The following is a 27147-nucleotide window of genomic DNA, read 5'->3' as shown; positions in this document are numbered from 1 at the left end:
GCAGTAGGAAAGAGGCACACTGTTTATTATTCCCACCTCACCCTGCCAAGGGGGTTTAAACTCACCGTACTCTACAAATACTAGCTCAGCTCACTCCCAATCTGACCTGCTCTCCTCTCATAGAATAAGAACAGAGTTCAAGGAATCATTTGTTTAAAAAAAAAATAGGGCGGGGGGGGGGCGGGTGCAGGAAGACACATGCCTCCAGTTTGCCAGAAAAGTGGAGGCAAGGACATGAGCAGAGTATGAGAAGCCAGAGGGACACGCAGTATAGAGGAGCCACACAAAACAGAGAGATCACTCTGCCATTTTGTTGTGAAAGCATCGAGGGCACATTTCCAATTTTACAAAGCTACAGAACCTGCAGTCTATTTATCAGACCCGACCTGTCAGCAATGAGGACTAAAAACCATAGAAAAGATGTGAAAAATATATTTTAAAAGGGATTATTTTTCTTTAAAGGTATGAAGCCATATTCCTTCATAAATGCTTCATCAGAATCTCCTTAGTGCTGGGCTTTTCTATGGAATGGCTGCCTCTACATGAAAAAGGCACAAAGGCAATCTGAAAAAACCTGCCACTACCTGGTGTGTCTAAGGGGATCCAGGTGAGACTCCAATGCAGGATCTTGAGGGGCTGGTGGGGAGGATGATGGTGGTGCCTTCTGAAATGCAGGGTAGATCATACTGGCTAGGGGCAGATCCAGCTCTTTCCTCTCAGTTTGGCTAACACCCCCCAATTCTGTAGCTCCCCTTCTCTCTCCCATTCAAGCCCCTACCTCCTCTCAGCAGGGACTCAAAGGTGCCAAACTGCATGGTGGAAGGTCAATTGGGATAAAAATTCTGAGATCATCAAACTCATTTCACTTGCGAGCCCACCAGGTATTGAATCGGAAAGGTTCCTAAGGGGGACCTTTGAGTTGCTTCAGGTTTCCCAGGTGTAGCATGAGGAGCAAAGACTTGGCTTTGGGTGGCTTTAAAGCTCAGTCTCTGGGCAAGGTTACCAGGCAGACCATCTCCCTTAGCTCCATGCTGCCCTAAGGAAACAGCCCTGGTCTCAAAGGCAGGCAGGCAGGCAATGGGGTGCAGCCTTGCTCTAGGGCTCCGCAGAGCCAAGGTTGCTGCTGTGGGGTGGTGGGACACATGAGAAGGAGAGAGGAGGCAGTGAGCAGAGCTGGAACACTTCCCAGAGAAAGGGGAGGGCTCCTCGGTGGAGGTCAGGACTTGGCAGGGCAAGACTGGGTCCCATTGGCTGTGGGGTCAGAAAGCACAGTCTTTCGGCAGGCCAAGAGTGATGGGTTGTTGAGGAGGGTGTAGGCCAGACCCCACCGGGCTCTCGTCTGCTTGGACTTGGATGCCTTCAGCAGCCCCTTCACAGGCTGCATCAGCTGGATCCCTGCAAAGGAGGAAACCTCAGCATCACTCCCTCCTCCTGTCTGCCTACAGGGGGTGCCCACCATGTCTCCGGGTGAAGGGGGATTATTCTTCCTGCCCTGCACGTGCCCCTGCAGAAAGATGGGAGGAGGAGAGGAACCCACAGCCTGGTAGTGCAGAGCCAGGAAGGAGCCTAGCCCTAGCCTGTTTGTCAGAGGGTGGAGATGGATGGCAGGAGAGTGATCACTTGATCATTGCCTGTTAGTTCACTCCCTCTGGGGCACCTGGCATTGGCCACTGTCGGTAGACAGGATACTGGGCTAGATGGACCTTTGGTCTGACCTGGTACAGCCGTTGGTATGATACCCCATATTGCCAGGCTGCCAGACAGCCACGTCGCACTGGGGAGAGGAAGAGGACATGCTTTCTCCTCAGTGCAGCATTATGCAGGGGGAGCCCTTGGGACTTTCTACTGACACTGCCCTTGACTAGATTGAATTCTACACCCTTCTTTGTTCATGGTACCTCCACCTCCTTTGGCGGAAGGGTGAAACCACTCCCTAGCCCTCCCTTAGAAGGGCAACCAACATGTGGACGCAGCCTGCAAATAAGACCAGACATTTTCAACATGAGCTTCTTGCACTATCAGCACCCAGCATGGGAGCCTGTCCACAGACGCTCCCCCTGCCACCAGAAAATGCTGCTTCTCTTGGCTAGCAGTTCTTTAGCACTCAAAGCTGGGAAGCGGGGAGGAAGCAAGATCTCACCTTCTTCCACATCAGTGGGTTTGAGTCCTGTCTGCCCCTCTGGGCCAGGTAATTGGAGAAGCAAGAAGCAAAAGGCTTTCATCACAGGATGTGATTGGCTGACCTCAATTTTCAAGTAATGACAGTAAGTGCGGTAACCTGGAGGGGAACATAGGCCATGTATCAGAGTGTGTAGCAGAGTCCAGAGCATGTGCACACTCATGCAGGTGGATGCACACATACACACACGGAGGAGAGCAGAATTCTGGGTTTTCTCCTCCTCCACAGAGGAATGGACTGCAGGGGGTGGGGAAATCTCAATTTGAGCTACTGCTCTGTAAATCCAGAGCAGTTCTGGAGTCACTCCAGATTCACACCAGTGCAATCTGAGATTAGAACCTGGGCTGTGGGCTTCACGCCCTAGGCCCCAGCAGCTTTGGTGTCAAGAAAAGTCAAGTTTCACTAGAAATAGCTGGGGGTGGGGGAACAGGGAAACCTACAACATTTAAAGGAAACAGGTTTTCAATAGCAGATAATCATGCAGTGCTGTTTTGGAAGCCAGATTCACCCCTACAGAACCCCAGGCAGGCAATGTCAAGCTGACCAGGCCCTGTTTCTCATTTAAATGTGGCAGGATGGCTAGCTAGGTTACTCCATTCCCAGGTTCCCAGGGACAGTCCAGGAGTTAGATCCTTGCATCAGATGTGATGCACAGGATCCTTAGGTTAGCCTCAGACAGACATTCCTCGTCGATGACCCAGATCCTGCCAGAGCCATATTTTCCAGGAGAACCCCATTGGCTTTACAACATTGGGCCCAGAGGAGGAATGCCCACCATGGGTAAATGCCAGGACACAGTGTATGTTGGCTCCAGGAGGAGGCTATCATGTCCTTTACCTGGATCGAAAGCCTCGACGCCCCGATTCAGCAGGCTGATGTCCAGCTGGCAGAAATGGACAGCGTTGTAAAGTGCAGAAATGACCATTCTCCAGACCCCGGCCATGACCCCCACCAGGACATTGATGGGGAAGAGCAGGTAGGTCATGATGCAGAGAGCTCGCCTGGGGCAATGAGAGAGAGAGGAAACAATAGGGCCAGGAGGCCAAGAAGCCCACTCCACCCTGATAAAGAGCCACTCGCTGCAGTAGTGATGCCCAGTGTTAGTGCGGTGCACAGCCAGCTATCCCTCCCCAAGGTTTCCACACTGCCAGGCTGCTTGGGGAAGATGAAGGAGACTGGCAGTAGAGTTTCTGCAGCCCCTTTGGTCCTCCAAGCATCTCAGAGGACTTTATAGACTCTCCTGTCAGTGACCACGAAGAAACACAGCAGCTTTTAGGAGGCTAGCAAGAGCTCACAGGCATGCTGGGAAGTTAGACCTGGTTTCAGGGAGGGAAAGGTTGTTGGCCACTGTGCTTGGGTAATGTCCTGGGCTCACTGCATGAGTTCTCTGGCCTGTGTTCTGCAGGGGACCTGACCAGACAATCAATGGTCCCTTCTCGCCCTAGTATCTCAGGAATAGATGAAATCCCCATTTGTTCTTTACTGGAAAGGCGAGACTTCGGAGTGGTGATCACACAGGCCTAGGCACCCTGAGACTTGGTTTGAGGTCCATCCACTGGCTCCACCTCAGCAGTTACCATCCCCTCTGACAGGGTGTTGGGAAACTTCACCAGTGCTGGAGATGTGGGGGTCCTTGGATGGACGGCACTGCCTCATGACCCACATGGGCTCACTATGAGACCAGGAGAGCTCTCAAGCCTTGTGGTGAACACAAGGTGAGGCAGGCTTGGGGGAAACTGGAAGTTCAGATGCAGCTCTGGCATTTTGTACAGTTCAGCCCTGTGTCACTCGGCATACAGGTTTGTTCAAAGCCACATGCACCAAACCCAGACTAGGTGTCCTACAGTCCCTGAGACCAGAGACAAAGCAGTGTGCATGTTTAGCTTCTCAGCACCCTTTCACCTGTTGGTCAGCTCCTTCTGCAGGTGGTGTTTCTCTAGGAAGTGGAAATGAGCAAGCAAGTTCTGCACGACCACAGCAAGCACCAGCGTCAGCCAGAAGGGCCTGGGCAAGGGAGAAGACAAGGAAGGGGAAGATTCCAGTCAGTGGGTTTGCCTGTCAGTTGTTCATAGAGCAGATGATCTGAATGTTTGAGCCAGGTTATGGCATGGCCTGGAGGAGCCAAATGGGGGGCAGGAGAGGTTGAAGGAGCCCAGCACATGTGCTCAGGGGCTAGACAATTTGCAGTCCTACGATTATGAGAGCACAGAAATTGCCACTTGCCAGAGTCCTCTGGGGAACAAGGGTGAATGAATTACAGCTCCCTCACAGTGGGATTGGCCTGCCCTAGGGAGGGCAACCATGCTGCTACCCCTTAGGAGCTCCTGGGAGCAGGGCAGCCCTGATGCTCAGAGCTTCACAGTACAGTCTGGCCCGTGCTGACTTGTCTGCCCAGTATTATTCCATAGCACCTGCCGCTGGAGGGTGAATCAGTGATTAGAGCTGGGGGAACCCCAAACCATATTTTGATGGTTTGACATGATGGCCCTGATTTGGCAGAGAATGGGGGTGGGGAGGAGAAGGAAGAGAACTCAGACCACCAGGCCATTAAAAGCATCCATAAATATCAGGGTCAATGCAGCCAGTGTTAGGCCCAAACCAAGCCTCAGGATCAGAGCAGCCCTGAAAAACAGACTTTGGGAAGCTTCAGATCTGGAGTCCTACTTCCCAGGCCAAGCCAGTCTCTCAACAGCCTCTGCATGAGGTCCCCAAAACACACAGTCGGTCATGGCTTCATGAGAATTGTAGCCCACTCCTTCAGCAGGCAGCAAGGGCCTGATTTTCAGAAGCGCTGGGCACTGGACAAGTCAATCTCATGGGTGCTCAATGCCTCCTGCACAAGGAGGGAGCTACGCAAGGTAATAATCAGGATGGTGGAATAATCTTTCCTTTAGCCTGGGGCCCATGTCTGCAGCTGGAAGATGCAGTTCTAGGGTTACCACCTGTCTCAAATCCATGGGACAACCCCAGCTGCGCCAGAGCTGGTCCTGTTGTGCAGAAGGGCAACTGAAGAGCCCCAAATATACCTGCCCCCCATGGCATTGCATCAGGATGCAGAATCTCAATGATGTGTGGATGGAACATCCTGACATGATGCAGCTGGACTGTGAAGTTTGTTTCTTCAAGGGCAGCTGGTTACTTTGTCTTTATCACTTGCCCACCAGAGGTCATTTTGTGACTTGACTGAGTATCCCATTCCCCATCTCCTTAGCCCAGAGCTCCCCAGTGCCGCCTGCTGGGTCTAAAGAGCACTTACCACATGTTCTCCAGGATTTTAAACAGATGCATATTTGTGCCTGACTGGAGTGGAATGACCACTAGGAAGGTGAAGCCCACGGTGCAGACAAAGAAAATCACTTGCTGGGTGAGGAGACCTTTGAGAGACAGAGCATCAGGGGTAAAAAAATTGCCAGGAGAAGGGTGGAGGAATCACTATCAGTCTCTAGTAAGTGGGCACACAGCCACTGATGGTATTAAGTCAGACATATTTCCTCTAACTCTATTTACTCTCTCATTAATGTTCCTCAGAGCTGCACCTTTTCCTTGTGTGGTTGCACCTCTGCTCTGGGAGATACCTGGAGTTTGCCTGGCTTTACACACTACACATCTAGACTGGGGTTATTTCCAAGGAGCCTAAGTGAGTTAGGCACTCTGTTGCTATTAAATCTAATAATCGAAAATCAATGGGAATTGGCCCCTAAAATCACCTACATGCTTTTGTAAGTCTCACCTCATACACCTAACTCCTTTACGCTGCTTTAAAAAAAAACAAAACAAAAAAAAACAAACCCAGCAACCTCAACCTAATTCCATTGACAACTTGTTACTTCTCCTCCCACCTATATGTTAACTTACTAGGTCTAGTCTGTCATTTCACACTCACACACAATTCATTAATGGATTTAATTGGGGGAATCAGCATTTTCTTACCATGTGGCTCATTAGTCACACTGAGAAGAGCCAGCTCTGGAGTCTGGAACTGTGATTTCTACTAACAATCACACCAAGACCAGTAGGGTCCACAGGAGCAACGATTCATTTAACCTGATCTAAGAGATGTGCAGCTGGAGACCGTACACCACACTGCTAATTCATTCAGCTCACCAGTATAAGGACTTTAAAACTAGGAGTTCAGAAAAGCATTACATTCCCAGCATCAGAATGTGTGACTCATGTATGTTCTTTCAGGATCCCTAAGGCAATCTGCCCCAGCCCCCCCGGATCATGAGAGTTACAGGCCTGCCACTTCACTACTAGGGAAAGTGCAGCTTGACAGCCCTGCAGACTGAAGCCCACCACTTATCTGTCAGTCAGATGCAGCAGAGAATGGGCACGCTTCCCCTCCCACATGTGTAAGCCAGTCCATCTTAGGGGGAGGAATAGCTCAGTGGTTTGAGCATTGGCCTGCTAAACCGTGAGTTCAGTCCTTGAGGAGGGCCATGTAGGGATCCAGGGCACACAAAAAAAATAGTTGGGGATTGGGCCTGCTTTGAGCAGGAGGTTGGACTAGATGACCTCCTGAGGTACCTTTCAACCCTGATATTCTATGACTCAGAAGGCTACTTTTGGGTAGTGGGAAGGTCTCACTGCTGAAATAGCCAAAAAGGTCAATTAGTGCCTGCCCATTATGGTCAACCTTTGTTCCTGTTCCATTTATCAAAGGTTAATAGGGGTTTAGTACAGGGTTACTAAATCTGTTGGATTTTCCAAGGGGTCAATAGCTTGCTCCTAACTATGTGTAGCTTCTTCCAATAGGCTTAATGCCATCTATAAAAACATACCCTACTTATGTCCGGAACATGCTCATGACATCTATTAACCAGGGCTGCTCAAAAGATTTTCCATCAGAGAGGTATCCAGGCCTACTAAACAAGATTTGGGGGAATTTTAAACCAAGGATCCATCTTCCGCGGAAGGTTCCACTTTTACTGACAAACCAAACTATTTCCATTTCCATATCCTGGTGTGGTGCTTCCTGAGTGCTGCAGTTGGTGTCAATCCTGGAAGTTCCATTGAGTGTGAGTGGAGCTCTGCCAATTGATACCAGCTGAGGAGTTGACCTCACATATCTCAATTACGCCTGAGCATTTACCTAGAGCCTGTGACAATTCAACTCTTCCCTCCAAAGCCCCAGCCCATGACACCATCTCTTAGGCCTAAGGACCAACAGAGTGTTTTGTTCCTCTTTGAGGAGGAGTTACCCAAGCAGGCAAATGCAGTCTGGAAGCTGGCAAAGCTCATCCAACAGACCAGAGCCTGTTGGGAAGGGCAGAGCATCCGGGCACGGTAGAAGACATCTAGGACATCCCCTCGGTACAGAGCCTTCAGATTGGCCCTGTGGAAAGAGAGGCCAGATAGACCTTTTATGCATCCAAACGCAGCATGGGAAAGGTGTGTGTAGGGGCAGCATTTTGGTTCCATGACCAGGGTTATCCCAACCCCTGAAGGAGTTCAGAGCAGATGGGTAGGCAACAAAGCTAGTATGAAGGAGAGTATGTGGGAGTCCATCACTCCACCCACAGGCCCAGTCTCCCCACGTTCCACTACCCAGGGAGAGGTCAGACGGGATAGGGTGGGGGAGACTTGGAAAGCTCTCTCTGGTCCACCGTGGCGAGGCTTGGGAACAGAGAGTCAGAAACAGGCTCTCACCTGTGCATCACCAGGGATCTCATCAGCATGGAGAAGGTGAGCAGGCAGGAGAGCACAAGGGAACAGACATAGCACACTGTAAGAGAGCAGACAGGGACAGCTGTCATTTGAACCAGAGCAATACAATTGATTGTGCTAGATCCAGAACTGCACCCAGCCACTGCCCACCATTCAATGGACCTTCCCTCACACATCTCCCTGACACTGATTTACAAGTTTATTGTGGCATTTTCATTGCTGCATCTCTAGCACTGATGAAAGGTGCCAGAGGGACAGAACTGGATGACTTCTGGCTCTGTTTATGCAGTCACTGCAACATATGCAAGGGCAGCATCACGCTTCCCAGCACTGTCCCGTTAGCACACTTCCATCCTGCTCCAGAGGGATCTCCGCTAGCATCCACAGCCCATTCAATCCTTGGCCACTTTGCTAAAACTGGAAGAGGGGAATGGGATGGTGTGATGTGGTTGCTTGTCACCTGGAGAAACCACCTGGTGGTTAAGGCACTGGACTGGGACTCAAGTTCAGCTCCTGGCTCTGCCTGTGTGACTTTCCAGAACCTCTGTGCCTCAGTTTCCCTACATGTAAAATGGGGAGAATATTTCACTATCTCACGGGTGCATCACATGGATACATTCAGCAGCCTCCCACATGATCAACTCCTCAGTGATTGGGTGGGGTGCAAAGAACCAGGCCAGACTAGCTTATATCATGGAACAGAACTCCCACCCGATAGGAATTACAGCCGATAACTACAGACCCACACAGACACACACCATCACCCTAGGGTTAGAACTCCGCAGCCATAATACGAAGTCTGGCTTTGAGCTAGCCACTGCCTGGTTAGACATCTTCACCTTCCAGCCTGGTTTGGTGGCTGCAGTGAAAGCCTCCAGCTAGGTCATTAAAGACAAGAGTCCATCCTTCCTGGGCTATCCAAGTCCAAAACAAACACAAAAGAGACACCTTGAGACACCCCAGTCTCAAGGCTGTGCCCAGCTACTCCAAGTCTTTTTCACCCTTCAAATCAAGCAGTGAGTGACTCCCAGGGCTCGCTACCTGGATTCTCCCTCTGGGTCTCTGCCTCCCACCCCCTGGTCTGAGTTAGCTATGTGACCTACTCAGCATGTGACTTCACTTCTTTTCTCCACTAAATGTTACAGGTGGGGCAGGACCTATCTTCCTTTAAAGGACCACTCACCCAGAGACAGGCTCCATAGTCATTACCAGTCAGCCACTCTCTTCCCACCCCCACTCCCTCCCTAAGCACTTAGCAAGTCTACAAAAACGGATAGACGCTTTCAAAATGTCACAGTAGAAATCAGCCAGCAGAAGTGTGAAAGGAATGACAGGCTGTAAAAATATCTTTGAAAGGGGGAGGGTTGGGATGGGGAGAGAGATGTCAGGAAGACAATCGCAAACAGGATTTTTAATGTGTCACTGTTTGCAAAGAAGTGCTGCCATTGTTTTAAGTGCATAAAGGAGAAGCTGACTGAACGGGGGGGGGTGGGGGGCACCATGCTAGCCAGAGGCAACAGAGCCAAAAGCTCATCTGCCTGTCCTCCTGTTGGGAGCTTTGAATTAGCCAGTCCCCCACCCCTCCACACCAGGGCTTTGTAGTTCTGCACTCTAGAAGCCATCTGCTCAATTCCAACACATATCAAAGTCCCCCTGAACAATAGCATCTGTAGCATGGAATTGCTGACTGTGGATACATTTCTCCTCTTGTCCCCCTTCCCTGCTTGGCATTCACAGCATTCTTTGTTTGCTGGCACGAGACCAGGGTTTTCTTTTCATATCTCCATCCCTCTGCTTTTGCAGCAGTATCCACATTTTAGAACTTTGCTTTGCAGCCTGGCGGGGATTTTAGCGACCAGGCCTAGAAATTCCAGACCTGGAAAGAGTCAGGAAAAGAGCTGACATCTCCTGCTTGGAGTAAGAAGCACACAAACTATTTCAAACAGGGCCATCTCTGGCTTGCCATCACCACCATATCTCACACTCTTTAGCATCCAAAACCCACTGCGAGGCAAGGCAGAGCTGTTATCCCCATTTAACTGATGGGAAAATGGGGGCAAAGAGAGACTAAGCGACTTGACCAAAGTCACATAGGGGAGCGTGTGGCAGAGGAGAGAACTGAACTGGGGTCTCTCAAGTACCAGGCTACTCCCCTAACCTTTGGGCCATCCTCTTCACTGTCCAAGACTCCTTTCCCAGCAGCCCAGTATTCCAGTTTCTAGAGTTTCCCTGTGATTGACGCCCATTACCACAAATGGACATACAGCCCCTGCACTGAGCCGGCCCACATGGCATACCTGTGCACCTAATGCTAAGAGAAAGCAGGGGAAGAGTGTGTGTGTTGGGGGGAAATGAATCAGAGGGGAGACGAAGGAGAGACTTCAGACAGATCATAGCAAAAAACCATGCTCTGGGCCCATTAGAATAATTTTCAATGGCATCAAAACACCATTAGGCACTCACCTCCCAGTGACTGGAAACCAGAGTCCTGTTACATTAATTTTCCTGGCATCCTTCCAGAGGACCAGGTCCCCTCCAAATTTCAAACCAACCTCTCAGAAAGACTCAAGAGGACAGTGCAGCATTTCAGATCATCCCAATTCCCATGACTACACTCCAGTCTAAAAGTTTCTCCTATCAAACCCCTCCCATCAACACTACCACGGGGGGCCCATGAGATCAGCTGTTGAACCCCAATTCAGCGAGGTACCTATGCACATGCCTCACTTAAACACTTGAGTAGCAAGACCCCTTGAATACTTCTCTGGGCATGTGCTTTGATACCTTGCTAAACTGCGGCCTCAAGGCAGACCCACAGTCCAATGATGTCAATGAAGAGACTCCCATTGACTTCTTTGGATCAGACTTTTGAACTTTTAATCTCTTACATCCAGTAACTTCTCTCCCAGCACCAACCACGCCCCACCTCCCTGTATACCCACAAACAATGGGATTAGCAACACGCTCAGGAGCAGGGACAGAATCCAAGAGTCACAGCGCTCACACTCCTGTTTCAAACATTACATACTGCTTTGCAAGCCAGTCTAGCTGATGGTCACCACCCTGCTACAAAGGTGTCTCTATTACCATGGGACAGATGGCTCAGTGACTGACTACTGCCCTTAGTTCCATTTAGTTAGTTATTTTTACTTATTAAAAGGAGATAGACAAAACAAACCCAAGCAGCTGCTGCCCTCTCACTCTGGGGAGCTGGGAGTTTGCTTTCGTCTGTGCAGCTTTGTGCTAGTTGAATGGGAAGAGTTGATACTTAAATGTTAAGAGGTCAGGAATTCTTTGGTGCATCTTGATCCTGAGGGTAAGTTTCAGAGACAAATGGCCTGTTTCTTGGATAGTCTCAGCAGAGAGCTCCAGGACGGAGGAGTGTGTAAAGTGGAGGGAGGAAGGAGAGGCATATAGACTGAACACCCCCTTCAAGCTTTCCTTGCCATCGTCTATGCTGTACCAGACAGAGGCCTTTGGATTTAGGCAGGGAAATGAGACTGGGATCATGGGCACCCTCAGCATCAAGCTCAACAGACTTGGAGAGACTCACCTTCCAGTGACCAGAGATAGTATCTGACTGTGTCTAGCTCCCGCTCCATGTCTCCAGGGACACCTCCCGGGTTCTCCGAGGGCACAACACCAAACTGAACCAGAAGGACGGTGATTTCCTTCGTCATCCCTGCCCTCACTATCTGAATGTTGGGAATGAAGACGACGAGCAGCAGCAAGGCCACCTGTGAGCCAAAAGCCTGGTGAGCACTACAGACAGTGTGCAAGGGAATGTGCTCATGCACGTGCACCAACAACCTGCCCACCCCCACTGTGGTAAACTCCCACCCCAGAGCAGCTGTTGATCACATCCTGGACACTGCCATGGAGTGGAGGAAGCAACGGGGAAGTGGGTGCCAGAGCCTCAGACACAATGGAAAGGTGACAGCAAGAAAGGGGTTAAAAACTCCAGTCCGGTATGCAAACTGGGACTGGCCTGAGGCTGCCAGGGCAGGAGTCCTCAGTTCCAGTCTCTCACCCACTGCGCTGGCAGAAGCACACAAAACGAACACCAACAGAGAGAGCTGTGGGCAGCTGCCACATCTGGCCCTGCTGCAGATGGAAAGCAGGGCTGTGACCAGAGCCTGGTCCTTGCTGAAGCTGATCACCCTGCCACGACACAGTGACAGCAGCATTGAGTATAGAGGGGTGCTGCAGGCTCCGTCAGGCAGGAGTGACCATTGGGACAATGCAGTCTGTCACTGAGGTTAATCCTGCTTGCTCCCGGAAGAACCCTTGCAGTGCCCAGGGCAATCCACAGAAGGGGTGGGACGGGTGGGGAAGCCTGGCAGTTGGATGGGGCTGCCCGTCTTGTTTCCCCACTCACATAGAATGTAAGTAGGGCATGGGAAACAACAGCACAGGCTGTCAGGGCCAACCACGGGCCCAGAAGGGGCATTGCCACAGGCTTACCTGGTAAACAGCAATCACGGCTGTGGTTACAGAGAGAACCAGCTTCAGAGGAACCTGGAACCCTGAAAACCCAGAATGATAGGGGGACATATGAGACAGGAGACCAATTCCAGCCTGGGGCTTATGAGCAGCAGGGTGGCAAGTTAACAAAAGGCATCCATCTGGGCTTCAATTCCTTCACAGTGTCAGTCAGTGTAAGTGTGTGCAGACTCACCGCTGCAGCGCCTGCTGCTAGTCTCTCAGGGAATTAGCTCAATTTCCAGCCCAGAGCGCCCTCTGCAGGCTGGTGATCTGCCACAGCTTGGCCCCCGTGTCCCTCCAGGACCCCGGTGCCCCTTTAACTGGGTGCTGCCCCCCCTGGCAGTACCCCCACAGGTCTGGGTCTCCCCCTCCCAGGGGAACCCCCCATCTCCTATTCTCACCTCGCCTCAGTCTTGGCTACTGCCAGTCATCACTTAGCCCCCATTCACTGGGGTAGACTGCAGTGTATCAGCCACTCATCACAGGCAAGGTTGGGTTGGACCTGCTGCCCCTCTCTGTAGCTGGGCTGCACCTCTGCAGCCCCAATACTGGTCTTAGGCCCTCAGCTAGGCCCACAGCCTGGGGGTTTTCCAGGCTGGAGCTCCCCAGCTCCTCTAGCCTTCCCCCAGCCCTGCTCCACTCCTAGTACCCTGCTCAGCTCCCTAGCAGCCAGGCCCTTCTCTCTATAGAAGCAGAGAGAGACTCTAAGCGCCTCGCTCCCAGCCTTTTTATACAGGCCAGCTGTGGCCGGATTGGGGTGTGGCCCAGCTGCAGCGGCTTCCCCAGTCAGCACAGCTTTTAGAGCTGCAGCCCTCTCCAGGGCTGCAGTGGTAAAAGCAGCCCTGCCAGGCAGGAGCAAGGGACCACCCTGCTACAGTCACTCTCGCCATCCATCTAGTTTTGTTACATCTGTTCATAGCTGTCTGACCCCTCTCCTTCCACCCAAAAGCATCCCCACCACTATAGTTTCATCCAGGCCTTCCTCAGTGCATCCAGATTCCAGATTCCACCCATCCACTCATCTGTCGATGCAACAACAGTCAACTGAACTGCTAAACAAGTGCACGAGGGAAGAAGCCTAATGACACAGAAACCTTCATGCAATCTGGGACACAAGGATATTATGCCAATGGAGTTAGCACTCTCCTTGCAATGCCCCAAATTTCCTCTCACAAAGATGACAGTTCATGCAAATTGAGGAGTTGTGCATATTAGGATGGCAGCTGCCTGGGCACAGATGCTTTGAGAGAGAGAGAGAGAGAGAGAAGAAACACAGTTACTTCATATGGGAGGAAGTCTGGTGCCAGAGACCCTGATATGCCTAAGAGCGCATCAAAAGATCTTGTCTTACGGTACCTTCCTGGGGTGTGTAGATGTAAGAACGTAAATACATCTGGGCCCTCGAAAGGAGACTTACTTTCCTGGAGCTGGAAAAGGAAGAATTGCGGTGAGTCAGGTATGAAACACTGGCCCAGAACAAAAGCACTGCTTTGTTTTTTAACGCTTATCGATCAGCACCAACAGCCTGCCCTCTTGGGTGGAAGTTCTGATGAAGTTAGTATTCTGCCAATACACCTCAGTCCTGACTTGTAGCATGCACAGCCACTCCAGCCCCAGGCTCCCCATGCACAGCCCAGCCAATGTGTGTGGTCCTGAGCTTACCTCCTGCTCAGCTACTCAAGAACAGCTTCCTTTCTAAACAACAGCAAATAGCACTGTTCAGAGCAGTGTTTCTCAACCTTTCTGGACCAGTCACCCCTCATTTGATGTCAAAATTGCCTTACATTTGGTATAAGAGTAAAGAAGTATCAGTGATAACAAGAGTAATGGAATCCAAAGTCAGAAGGGACCAGTGGGATCGTCTAGTCCAGGCCTGCACAACTCGTAAAGCGGCGAGGGCCACATTCCTCCAAAGAAAACAGCTGAGGGCCGAAACCTCCCGGCCCCGCGGAAACACCCCACCCTAGGGCCGCCCAGCCCTGCGGAAACAAACCCTCCTTCCCCAGCGCCGCCCCACCAAAACAGCTGTGGGCCAAAAAGGAAGGTTGGGGGTGGGGAGGTGATATTTTATTTTAAATCAACCAGGGGCTCCCAGCTAAAGAAGTGGCTGGGAGCCCTCAGGGTCAAATTAAAGGGCCCGGGGCTCCGGCGGCTGGGGGAACCCGGCAGGGCCGGCTCTAGGTTTTTTGCTGCCCCAAGCAAAAAAAAATTTGGCTGCACCCCTTCCCAGCCCTGGGCTCCCCCCTGTACCCTCCTGCTGCCCCAGTCCTGGGCTCTCCCCCCACCCACACACACCCCCTGCCACCCCAGCGCTGGGCTTCCCCCTTTCCTCCCCACCAGTGCCCTCCCTCCACCCTGCTGCTGCCCCAGCCCTGGGCTCCCCCCCACCAGTGCCCCCCCCACCTCCTGCTGCCCCAGCCCTGGGTCACTGGTAACTCGCTCCCAGGGTGGGTCATTCAGCAGGAATTTTGGATGTGCACAAAACACAGACAGGATTGGTTCCCATATGGTTACAGAGCTGCAGTAAAGTGGAACAATTTTCAGCTTGTGTGATTGGAGGATATCTGGATGCATATTATAAGACTGTCCTCCATAAATGAGGAAAAGTTGAGGTGCCTTTATTATTCTTTTGTTCCACTCTTTCTTTCTATGGGGAATTTGCCAATGCAATATCACTGTCTTCCTTTCAAACAAACAAAAAGGCAATGGCTATTGAAAATAGCAATTCCAGTCCTAATAAGCATTTCTTGCTCAATTTTATCTACAGCAAGTTACAGTGGATCAGTATATTTGATTTGGGAGAAATGAAGTAAAAGCTGCCCAAACCGAGCTTGAGCACTCCTGAATTTTGAGGTGTTCAAATCTGGAAGGCAGGTGCTGGGGGGGGGGAGGGGGCTGTGGGCTCCACGGGGGAGCATGGCAGCAACTGTCTGGAGCTGCACGGAGCCAGACACGCTGGTCTGAGTGGCACAGTTAAGTGGTTTGGGGGTTGGAGAAGGGGTAGGGGATTCCGGGGGGCAGTCAAGGGACAGGGAGCAGGGGGGGTTGGATGGGGCAGAGGTTCAGAGGGGCAGTCAGGGGACAGGCAGCAATTGGATAGGCATGGGAGTCCCAGAGGTTTATCAGGGGACAGATAGGGGGTGGGGTCCTGGGGGGAAGTTGGGGGGGGCAGTTGGGGACAAGGAGAAGGGAGGCTTAGATAGGGGCTGGGATCCCAAGGGGCAGTTAGGGGCAGGGGTCCCAGGAGGGGGCAATCAGGGGACAAGGACCAGCGGTGCTTAGATAGGGGGTGGGGGTCCTGGGGGGGAGTTGGGGCAGGGGTCCGGGGAGGGGGCAATCAGCGGCCACGGGCTGGGATTCAAAGGGCTCTGGGCTGCCGGCAGCCGCGGGGAGCCCTGAGCCCTTTAAATCCCAGCGGCGGCTGGGAATCTCTGCGGGCAGCCCAGAGCCCTCTGATTCCCTGCCGCGGCTGGGATTTAAAGGGCTCTGGGCTCCCCACGGCTGCTGGCAGCCCAGAGCCCTCTGACTCCCGGCCCTGGCTGAGATTTAAAGGGCTCTGGGCTCCCCACAGCTGCAGGCAGCCCAGAGCCCTCTGACTCCTGGCCGTGGCTGAGATTTAAAGGGCTCTGGGCTCCCTGCCACTGCAGGCAGCCCAGAGCCCTTTGATTCCCTGCTGCGGCCAGGATTCAAAGGGCTCTGGACTGCCCGCAGAGCGCCATGTGCGGGGGATTTAGAATCCCCCCACTGGCCGCACAGTGAGGCTCCGCGGGCCGCATGTTGTGCAGGCCTGGTCTAGTCTGACCCTTGTATGAGATGGGCCATAGGACTGCCCTGAATTCCTGTGTGAACTACAGCATGATGGTCATGTATGAAACCCAGTATAGATTACATTTACTTCTCTAATGTGTGTGTTTTGAGAGAGTGACAGAATACTTGACATTGGAGGATAAGGGTGTGTGGAGAAGGGAGAGAGAGATTTTCTTTGCTTTGGACTGTAATGAAGTTTTCCATGTCTCATAACTACGGCTGCGAGCTTGTCATGGAGGTCATGGAATCACAGAAAGTCACGGAATCCGTGACTTCTGCAGCCGCTGATGCAGCTGGCCTGGGGGCTGCCTGAGCAGCTCGGGTGGCCCCTGGGCTAGCCGCACCAGCCGCTGCTGGGGCAATCTCAGGCCACCGCCCACCCCACCCCCTAGCAGGAGTTTGGGTAGGGGGCTCAGGGCTGGGGTTGGGGCACGGGAGGGGGTGAGGGCTCTGGGTGGCGCTTACCTCGGGGGACTCCCTGGAAGTGGTGACATCCCTCATCTTCTAGGGGGAGTCACAGCCAGGGGCCTCTGCATGCTGCCTCTGCCTTCAGGCACCACCCCTGGAGCTCCCATTGGCCACGGTTCCTGGCCAATGGGAGCTGCAGAGCCGGTGCTTGGGGAGGAAGCAGCACGCAGAGGGAGCTGAGGGATGTCACCACTTGCAGGGAGGCACAAAACCCAACACCCTTTCCCGGGTGTTCCCAGCCAACAGGAGCTGCAGAGGTGGTGTTTAGGGTGGGGGCAGTGCACGGAGCTTCCCTGGCTGCCCCTGCACCTAGGAGCCAGACATGCCGGTCACTTCTGGGAGCTGTGTGGAGCCAGTGCAGGCAGGGAGCCTGCCTTAGCCACACTGCACCACTGACCAGACTTTTAACAGCCTGGTCAGCGGTGCTGAACAGAGCCGCCAGGGTCCCTTTTCGACCAGGCATTCTGGTTGAAAACTTGATGCCTGGCAACCCTCCCCTTCCTCCCCTCCCCTTCCCCAGCACCCCCACCTGAGCTGACCCCCCCAAGCACCCATGGTGCCCCCGGGCCACCCTCCTCCCCAAAGATTTAATCAGGGGTATACAGTATAAGTCATGGACAGGTGACGGGCCATGAGTTTTTATTTAATGCCTATGACTTGTCCATGACTTTTACTAAATATACCCATGACTAAAATGTAGCTGTACTCATAACCCCCCATTGCATTTAGTGACTCACCCCCAGAGGGTCACAACTCCCCAAGTGAGAAACACTGGATTAGAGCCAGGCAGAGTTCCTGAGGAAGAGGAAGAGCATTGTTTTGGCCGTACCTTCTTTTGTGTGTTCTTTTGGCCAGGATAGTCTTCAGGTATTCATTGTAATAGCCACTCCCTACAACCTTAAAGAAAGCAGCACAAAAGCCCACTTGTTATTTGGATACAGGACACAGTCAGATGCTTGAATCAACGCCGTGGTTCTCTCTCCTTAGAGTGGTTATCTACAGCAAAGGCCCTATAGGTAACCCTGTGCTCAAAGGTTTCCACCTTTGTCCAATTCTTGCTTCCCTTTTGTCCCCTGCCCAAAGAAAACCCTTCCCTATATACATTCTTTAGGGAAAGCATTGCACCATCTACTGGCAGCCTCCAATATTGAATTCATTCAACACCTACTATCTTCCAAATAGAGAGTCATTAAGCAGTTGCATTCAACTATTGGAATAAGACTTCCCCACCAAGAAGTGTTACCCAATCTCCATTTTAGATGAATAATTTTTATGGCCATTTTGCAACAAAACATTTGAGTCAATCACTCCAGAAGAAAACTGACTCATTAACTAGAGCCTAAATATCAATCTAGATGTGAGGATCGCAGGCTCCAATCCAGAAGACCATGTTGATACCAGACTGACCAAAAGGAAAACACTCAGTCCAATGCTGAGAAACGCTGGGAGCAGGATTTAGATTAACTAGAGGGTTCTTTAGACTAAATCCAGGATTTGGTATAATACTAAGAAATCTGCAAGGTGTGGATTTGTTTGTGTTTTGGGTTGGGGGTCAGGGAGGGAGTGTGTGTTATTACATTTTTAAATAGGTTTCCCCCCATATCCTCCAAACAAAGGTTGTCTGATGCTAAGGGATTATCCCCTCCTGCCATGAAAACTTAGGGGGCAAACAATGAGACACCAGTTCTGGGCTGAATGGAACCCATTGATGCCTAAGCTTCTTGAGCTAAGGAGTTTACACAGAAGAGAGATTTTCTCTCTCTCCAAATACAGCAAGATAAAAAAAAACAGAACCATCAAACCCGCTGACCTCTGGGGCACTCGTGGGCACAGCCAGTGTGCCAAGAGCTCGCAGCTAGCACAGGGATATCTGGAGAACTTGGGATACAGAGGTGGCACGTGGCAGGGGCTCAGCCAGAAGGAGCAGGTAGGGAATAGGCAATATTCTCAGCAAAGGTTCAAGGATTAGGATTGACAGCACCTATGCTGAAGTAGGAGGAGCAGGCATTTAGAACAAGTTAGACTAATTGCCTTCTTTTCTCACAGCCCGGAATGATGGCAGCAGATGGCTTCCATAGCTTGGATCATTCCAAGACAACTCAAAATGGAAGCATTCCCATGCTGAACAACAGCCAGCTGCTTTGCTCTCATCACAGGAAGTTTGTTATGCACCGGAGGTGCTGGAACAATTTTTATAGTGGAAATGCTGATGACAGAAGCCATGGAAATCATGTATTTGGTGTTTTTTATTATTACTTCAAGCCAGGGGGTGCAGAAGCACCCCTAGTTCCAGCACCACTGTTATGCACTGAACTTCAGCCACACTCCTCTTACTCTGGGAGATACAGGGAAGGACAGGAGTACCTTGCACATTGGTGGGAGCAACTAAAGTGCCAAATGGCAGCATTATGGGACTCTGACTGAAGCTGAGTTCCAAGGGGTAGGATCCTGGCAGGTGATCAAGCACCAATAGAACTGATGCATTAAAGACTGATAACTCAAGCTTGGGAGATGAGCACCTTCCAATCCCCCTTGCATGTAATGACACTTGGCTGGGGTGCAATCAGGATGTTGCAAGGAAAGAGGAAATTCAGTATCTCAGGCCCCTTTTCAAACAGGGCTGATGCTGGATGTGGAGGAAGGCTGCCTACTAGGCCCATAGAATATTAGGGTTAGAAGGGACCTCAGAAGGTCATCTTGTCCAACCCCTGCTCAAAGCAGGACCAATCCCCAGACAGATTTTTACCCCAATTCCCCCCTCAAGGATTGAACTCACAACCCTGGGTTTAGCAGGCCAATGCTTGAACCACTGAACCCTCCCCCCATGACAGCAGAGAGGAAATAAAATAGGAAGGTTTGTTGGCTTGGAAGAATGATTAAAAAGTAACTTAAGTGATTGCAAGCCCCAGAGTCGGGGGTGGAAAGTGACGAATACAGAATCCAGGACAGGGTTTACTGGAGAGTCAATAGAACTCAGTGAAGAGGCTCAGCAGGTTGGCTCAAATGAACATATAAAAGCTTGATGTTCAGCTGACACCCATAGGTTTGCAAGCTCATGGGGACATTGACTTCCTCCACTTTCTGGGCAAGCCAAAAGTTCCCCTACAACAGCCTCTTCCCCACCATTCCAGCTTCTGATCTTAGCTGGAGCCCAGAAGTAATGAAATACAGTGGGGAAAGCTAATCAAATATTTTCAGAATTTGGACTAGAGCAGTGGTTCTCAAACTGCGGGTCAGGACCCCAAAGTGGGTTGTGACCCAGTTTTAATGGGGTCACCAGGGCTGGCATTAGACTTGCTGGGGTTCAGGGCTGAAACTAAAGTTTGGGTGCCTGCAGGGCAGCAGGGCTTAGGCTTTGGTCCCCCTTCCTGGGGTCATGTAGTAATTTTTGTTGTCAGAAGAGGGTTGCGATGCAATGAAGTTTGAGAAACCCTGGACTAGAGGCTCAGTTCACAGCTTAGTGTTTAGCTAAGTCAGTTCCTGAAGCCCAACCCTACAGAAACACACAGGGCCACCTTTGCAGAGCCTGCCTCTGGTTTTCACCCAGCCATTTTTATCCGCTCAGCTGATTAAGCCTGCAAACGAGATACAGACATAAATAGCATGTGATGCACTCGGAAGCACTTGGTTTGTGCACACAGACAATCATCCCAGGGTGCAAAGTTGGATGCGGAAAGTGTGCCTTACAATTGGAGAACTTGGGTGGCCCCATTCGACCCTAAGGGCTTGTCTACACTTGAAAGTTATTTTGGATTAGGATGGGGAGTGAATTTTAAAAAGTCACACAGTAGCTATTCGGGAGCAAGAGTGTGTCCACAAAGGGAACTACTGCAAGTAAATTTCCCTGTAGATAAGCTCTAAGTAGAAGGCAAGACAGATGTGGAAACAATATGAGAAAACCATCTGGCAGAGCAATGACTAGTCAAAAGCATTCAGTGACCATGGACTTCAGAGAACCAAGATCAGTATCTCAGGCATTTTCACTACAAAATGGGGATGATCTATTTTGCACATAAAAACAGGAGAGTCCTGCTATTAAGAAAAAAAATTATACACATGGCATTTAAAGTATTGCAAAACTGACCAGTTTTCATGCCAATAAGACAATACACTACAAAATGACATAAAATACAGGCAATGGCATATTTCTTGAAAGTTGTCTGATTCATGCCACATTTTTTGTCTCTTCTATAGCCACATCTGCTCTGCTGGGCACATCTTCAACTCTGGTCACAGACACTAAAGTCTCATTCACTAATTAATTAGCTCACACACATGATCAAAATTTGAACCAATAACTGGTACATAACTGTTGCACAGGAGTGCAACTAACATAAGGGGGGAAATTGATATTTTCTTTGACTCTTAGCGGAGTAAACATAACATAGATTTGATAGAAAGCTGCAGTGCATTACCTCTCTAGCAGCTGGTTTCTCCTGTGTGAAGCTCCTGACAAGCAGCACTGGATACCAAATGCTCAGGACAATGAGGCAGAGGATAATAGGAACATAAGACAGCAGGGAATAATACCTGTAAATCTGGGGAGAAGGGGACAGCTGATAAGTGTGGTTATCACTTCATACTTCAGCACAAACCTGTACCTAGGTCACAGTACGTAGAATACTACAACTTCCTGCCCCTGTTTCCCCTCCATCCAAAGAGTTCAGATTCAGTCTAGGGTTCCTCAGGTGCTTGCAGATGCCCAGAATGCAGCAATAGCCAAAAGCCTTTTTCCATCTGCATTGGGTTAGGAGATTGCAAGGGCTCTGCTCTGATGTGGCCTGCACTACATTTATGCACACCTTCGGCTCCTTCAAGAAGAACCTGACTTGAGGCTTCACCGTGAAAGAGAGTCTCCCAGTTCCAAGCACCAGCCATTCATCCCCACTCCCTTTCCACTTACCTGGAGATGTCTTTAGTAGCTGACGTGACCAGGAAGGAAGAACAATGCTCATGTTATGCATCTCGTTTGCATTTACCTTGGGCGACTGAGGGCAGTCCACTTTCTGCCAGATATGGACCACACAGTGGCACCAGGAGAGCAAGCAGCCTACGAAGTACCCGGCTCGGTGTCTGATTGTGGCGCATGCAATTAAAGGATAATAGAAGGCAGGGTAATAGAGCAAAGCCATGATCTTCCAATACTCTAGACAAGGGTGGGGGGAGAGAAAAAACAAAATTGCAGAGCTCTCAGTACAAGGATTAATAGGCAAAGTGATGCCCTTGACTCGTATATCGGGTTAAGAGGAGATGTTAAGCCACCCAAAGCTGGAGACTGGAAATCTAGTCCATGCTAACGGCATGCAGGGACAGCCAGCGATGGCACCTCTCTTCCCCTTGGCACCACCATCACACAAGGGCTTCCCATCAGCCTGCCCCATGCAAAATGCTCACTGGATGAGACCTTAGCGGTGCTGCCTTCACTTAGCAGAGTTTAACTGCCGGGATGCCTTCGCTTTGCCTTATGAAGCTCAGATGAACCCTCACCTTTTAGATCAAGGTGCTTCCCCTCCAGCCCCAGTTGGTTTTGTCTGGTTCATTTCAGAGGAACTCAGCATCTGCAGCTCCCATTCACATCAACTGGAGCTCTGGCTTCCCAGTGCCTCTACGGCAGGCCCCACCAGTACTAATGCAAGTTATGGAAAGGCAGTACTAGGCAGGGCCTGACAGAGCACAAGGCTGCTTCACAAAGTTTGGAATGAGTCACAACAGCTCTGTCTTTTTCAACAAAGCCCCGCCCCCTCCTCCTCCAGTTGTAAAATGGTCCATTGTTAGCAATAGCACACACTGTCTGAAAATCTGGAGTATGTTTGCACTGATCTGTGTGCAAGAGGACATGCAATAGATTGGTCAAATGTTGCCTAGGGGCAGGGCCAGGGAGGGCACAACATATTTAAAATGAACTAATGTGTGCGTGGGGGGAAATGTAGCCAAAAAATGTAGACAGTTATTCAGGATATCATCCAGTTAGAGGAAAGCCTGCACCAGGTCTGAACGAGATCCCTGTGCCCACCTGGGACAGCCTGTGGGGACAGCCCTAGCTTCTGAGGGTCCCAATGGATTGAAACAGCAAAACATCCGCGAACTTCAGAAAGGGATGGCCCAGTGCCACCTGCATTACCTCGACTACGTGGGGAGGAGCTGGCAATGAAAGGCAGGGGGTCGGTATCCAGCACCAGCACACAAACAGAAGAGAAGAGGATTCCAAACACTGCTGCCACCAGCCCCTGGTGGCCCTCCGCCTCCAAGAAATTCACAGGGCTGCAACAATTGGGGTGTGGGGGAGAGAAGGGTTAGAATGGAGGACAGGGTGCCTCTCACCCCCACCTCCCCATGGAGACCACCTTTCCCTCTGCTGCAGACAGCTTGAGAGAAAAGGGCACAGTGGTTTGGGACACCACATCCACCTGTCTCTGCCACAAAGGGAAACCACTAGGAGCATCACACAACAGCTGGGATAGGGAGTTATCACAAAGCCCACACTGAGTGACCAGTGGGATGTACCCATGTGTCCCATTTTCCAGCACTGCTCATCACCAAGGTATCTGGATGGGTCCCCCATGCCCTTTGTTTAGCTGGAAGAAACTGAGCCCCAACTTGACCATGCCATAGCCATATTCTGGCCTTCTCTGAGCTGCCCTAAGGACAAAGGTGGTTCTTCATGGTCGTTGCTGAGTGTCCCAGTCACATTTGCAGGGAACATGGAGCTGCAACCTCTCTCAGGGGTGGATAATTCTTATTTCTACTGCCCCAAAGGCATGCATGGTGATTTACAGACTAAACAGTAAGGTCATGGGAATTCATGATCCATATGGTTCTGTGGATATGGGAAAGCGGTGCATGTGATATATCTTGACTTTAGCAAAGCTTCTGATACGGTCTGCAACAGTATTCTTGCCAGCAAGTTAAAGAAGTATGGATTGGATGATTGGACTATAAGGTGGATAGAAAACTGGCTAGATCATCAGGCTCAACGGGTAGTGATCAATGGCTCAATGTCTAGTTGGCAGCCGGTATCAAGCAGAGTGCTCCAGGGGTCGGTCCTGGGGCCAGTTTTGTTCAACATCTTCATTAATGACCTGGATGACGGGATGGATTTCACCCTCAGCAAGTTTACAGATGACACTAAGCTGGGGGAGAGGTAGATATGCTGGAGGGCAGGAATAGGGTCCAGAGTGACCTAGACAAATTGGAGGATTGGGCCAAAAGAAATCGGATGAGGTTCAACAAAGACAAGTGTAGAGTCTTGCACTTAGGACGGAAGAATCCCATGGACTACTACAGGCTGGGGACCGACTGGCTAAGCAGCAGTTCTGCAGAAAAGGACCTGGGGATTACAGTGGACGAGAAGCTGGATATGAGTCAGCAGTGTGCCCTTGTTGCCAAAAAGGCCAACACCATATTGGGCTGTATTAGTAGGAGTATTGCCAGCAGGTCGAGGGAAGTGATTATTCCCTTCTGTTCGGCACTGGTGAGGCCACACCTGGAGTATTGCATCCAGTTTTGATCCCCCCACTACACAAGGGATGTGGACAAATTGGCGAGAGTCCAGTGGAGGGCAATGAAAATGATTAGGGTGTTGGGGCACATGACTTACAAGGAGAGGCTGAGGGAACTGCACAAGGGAGGAGTGAGGGGAGATTTGATAGCAGCCTTCAACTATCTGAAGGGGGGTTCGAAAGAGGATGGAGCTCGGCTGTTCTCAGTGGTGACAAATGACAGAACAAGAAGCAATGGTCTCAAGTTGCAGTGGGGGAGGTCTAGGCTGGATATTAGGAAACACGATTTCACTAGGAGGGTGGTGAAGCACTGGAATGGGTTATCTAGGGAGGTGGGGAATCTCCATCCGTAGAGGTTTTTAAGGCCCGGCTTGACAAAGCCATGGCTGGGATGATTTAGTTGGTGTTGGTCCTGCTTTGAGCAGGGGATTGGACTAGATGACCTCCTGAGGTCTCTTCCAACCCTAATCTTCTCTGATCAGGGCTGCCACACGAATGGCAGAGTGACTCAGAAGCAACCATCCTGGTCATAGCTCTTAGTTTGCCTAAAGAAAAGCTTCCCCATGCTCTTAGGTCAGCCTGCTCGGGGAAGAGGAGTGGAAGGGGGGAAAGCCATGAAAGCAGTAAAGAGAAGAAGGTTCAAATCAGGTTAGATAAAGCTCCAAACTTTAAGATTCTTATTGTGAACTTGGAGACAGCTGAAAATTTTGACTAGAAAGAGCCTGATCCAGCCCTTCCTGCTCTAGCCTGGGGTCTGAAACACAGCCTTGAATTCTGCATCTGCCATTTCACCTCCTAGCCTAGTTACATGCCATGCTGTAAAGTGCCAAGCTACCCAACAGCCAACTGTCTGCAAATCAGAACACTAGATAAACCAAGGGCTAATAGGTGCACCCACCGAACTGTGCTCACAATCTTTTCAGATGGCAAAATCAGAGACAGTTGAGGAATCGGGGCCATTGAGAGATTTCAGCAATTCCAGTCTGAACAGCATCAGGGAAACACATGAAAACAAATGTAAACCTCAGCCAAGGTTGCTTGTGGGGCAAAGGGAGCAGTGTTGGTGGATATGTGCAGAGGTGTGGATATGGAATTATTCTGGGTACCTCAGCAGTCCAGGTGCTCCATTCCAAGAGCTTTTATAGAAGCTCTTGCGCTTCACCAACAGAGACAAGATTATCAGGATGGCCAGCTGCAAAGAGAGCCAATGACAAATAATCAAAATAGTGAAAGTACCTATGAGGGTGCAAACCCCTGGCCCCATCTCTTTAAACACTGGCCCCATGGGTGGATATCAGATACCCAATGAGGTGTGCGGCTGTGCAAGAAGGTGCCAAACAGAGAGACACTTATAGGTCTAAGCAACAGGGAATCAACAGTGGGCAATAAATCAGTCCCTGCCTGAGAGGGCTTGCGGCTCCCACGTGCAGGCAGGTGAAGCAACTGAATAAAGGGCAGGAACACAGTCCGTGTGTCCCAGAATGAACCAAAGAACAAGAAAGGGAGCTAGATCCTCAGCTGACGTACATCTGTAGCTCCCATTGACTGTACCGGAGCCAGGCTGATTTATATGCATGAGCTGAGGATCTGGCCCTTATCCGCACCCCAGTATTTGAACAGAACAAAGTGGGTTAATAGAGCCTCTCGCCACCCCATTCCTTGTAACCTCTCTTCCTTCCTCCATCACTCCAGTGGTTTCAACTTAGATGCACTGTCCTTTTGTGGTAATAGTCCCGTTTCCAGGACACCATATTCATCCCTGTGCTGGGTGGCTCTACCTAACCTTGTGGATAATACAGGCTCAACTAGTTCTGCTAGGGCCACTTAGGCCCTAGCATGTATGTCTAATTCTCTCTGTTGAAGGGAAGCATGATCAGCGATGGGGGAACTCCAGAGAGGCCCAGAGGAGTTGGGTCTTTCTCCCAACTACTCCAAACTTCGGGTTGTGGTGACCAAATGTCATTACCAATTAGTGCCCAAGTGAGTGGTCTGGGTGAAGCGTTGCAGGCAAAGAGGATTTCAGTGGAGTTCTAGTGGACAGGCATCTATCTTGCAAAATGACTACTGTTATTGGCATGCTTCCTGGGAGCCTTTGAAGAGGGGTCAAAGGCTGAGTGGGACACAGGGACCAAATTACCCTAAAAGCAACACCTTGGGCAGCAGGTGGAAACATGAAGTCCGGGCTGCAGCAGATCATCTGTTCTTCTGATAAGCTACCTAAAGAGGTGCCTGATTGACAGCTCTGCTGTGTTAAACCTCCAATCCCCACATGACAGAAACAGAATGGACAGGAGCAATGCAGGCACTCATATCACACTCACGAGCACGGCTCACAGATTAAGGGCAGAAGGGCCCTTGACGATCATCTGACTTTCTGCATGGTCCCGGCCAGAGAAGCTCCCCCAGTAATTACTGTCTCAATGACACGGACGGACAGATGAGACTTCCTTCAGAAAGCTGCACAAACCCCAGCCTCATCCAAAGATGGAATTTCTGCAGATACTTACAGATATAGGAGCCATGCAGGTGTGATAAAGACGGTAGGAGATGGTGGGATCGCAGGCTAGGATAACACTAGGAAATATACTGAAAGAAAATAAATAAATCCACTCAAAATATATTCATTACATAAAGGAGGACCAAAGACTTATGTAATCACATGTGCTATGCCTAGAGGAGCTTGGGGAGAATTCTGCAGTAGGTGTCCTTCCAGTCTCAAGGGAAAAGTATATTTTTTATTCCCTATTGATTGCACTTGTGTCAATAACTTAGCCACGCCAACAAAAAGCTTGCCTTCTGAGGAGCAGCCCAAGGGGATGCTAGGTAGATTTTACATAGTAGTTTAAAATATATTCCACTAATAGGAAAGGATACATACGGTAATTCCTCACTTAACATTGTAGTTATGTTCCTGAAAAATGCTACTTTAAGTGAAATGATGTTAAATGAATCCAATTTCCCCATAAGAATTAATGTAAATATGGGAGGTTAGGTTCCAGGGAAATTTTTTCCGCCAGACAAAAGACTATATATATATATATA

General features: G+C 50.4%; 1 protein-coding gene across 1 annotated transcript; it reads right to left on the bottom strand.

Moving 5' to 3' along the window:
* LOC123356963 (receptor for retinol uptake STRA6-like) lies at positions 1–26691 on the bottom strand (the record flags this gene model as incomplete). Its single annotated transcript, XM_045000218.1, has 16 exons — positions 1–1395; positions 2141–2278; positions 3017–3180; positions 4082–4183; positions 5436–5553; positions 7381–7514; positions 7829–7904; positions 11400–11583; positions 12311–12372; positions 13688–13758; positions 17436–17503; positions 21022–21144; positions 21586–21752; positions 22728–22867; positions 25212–25297; positions 26613–26691. Coding segments are annotated over 16 exons (1891 nt in total), but the record flags the coding sequence as incomplete, so codon positions are not given.
* Positions 26692–27147: the final 456 nt, after the last annotated feature.

Source organism: Mauremys mutica, unplaced genomic scaffold (assembly GCF_020497125.1).
Source record: "Mauremys mutica isolate MM-2020 ecotype Southern unplaced genomic scaffold, ASM2049712v1 000096F_np12_subseq_1:91732_obj, whole genome shotgun sequence".
Lineage (NCBI taxonomy): Eukaryota > Metazoa > Chordata > Testudines > Geoemydidae > Mauremys > Mauremys mutica.
This window is presented reverse-complemented; position numbering and strand designations above follow the sequence as displayed.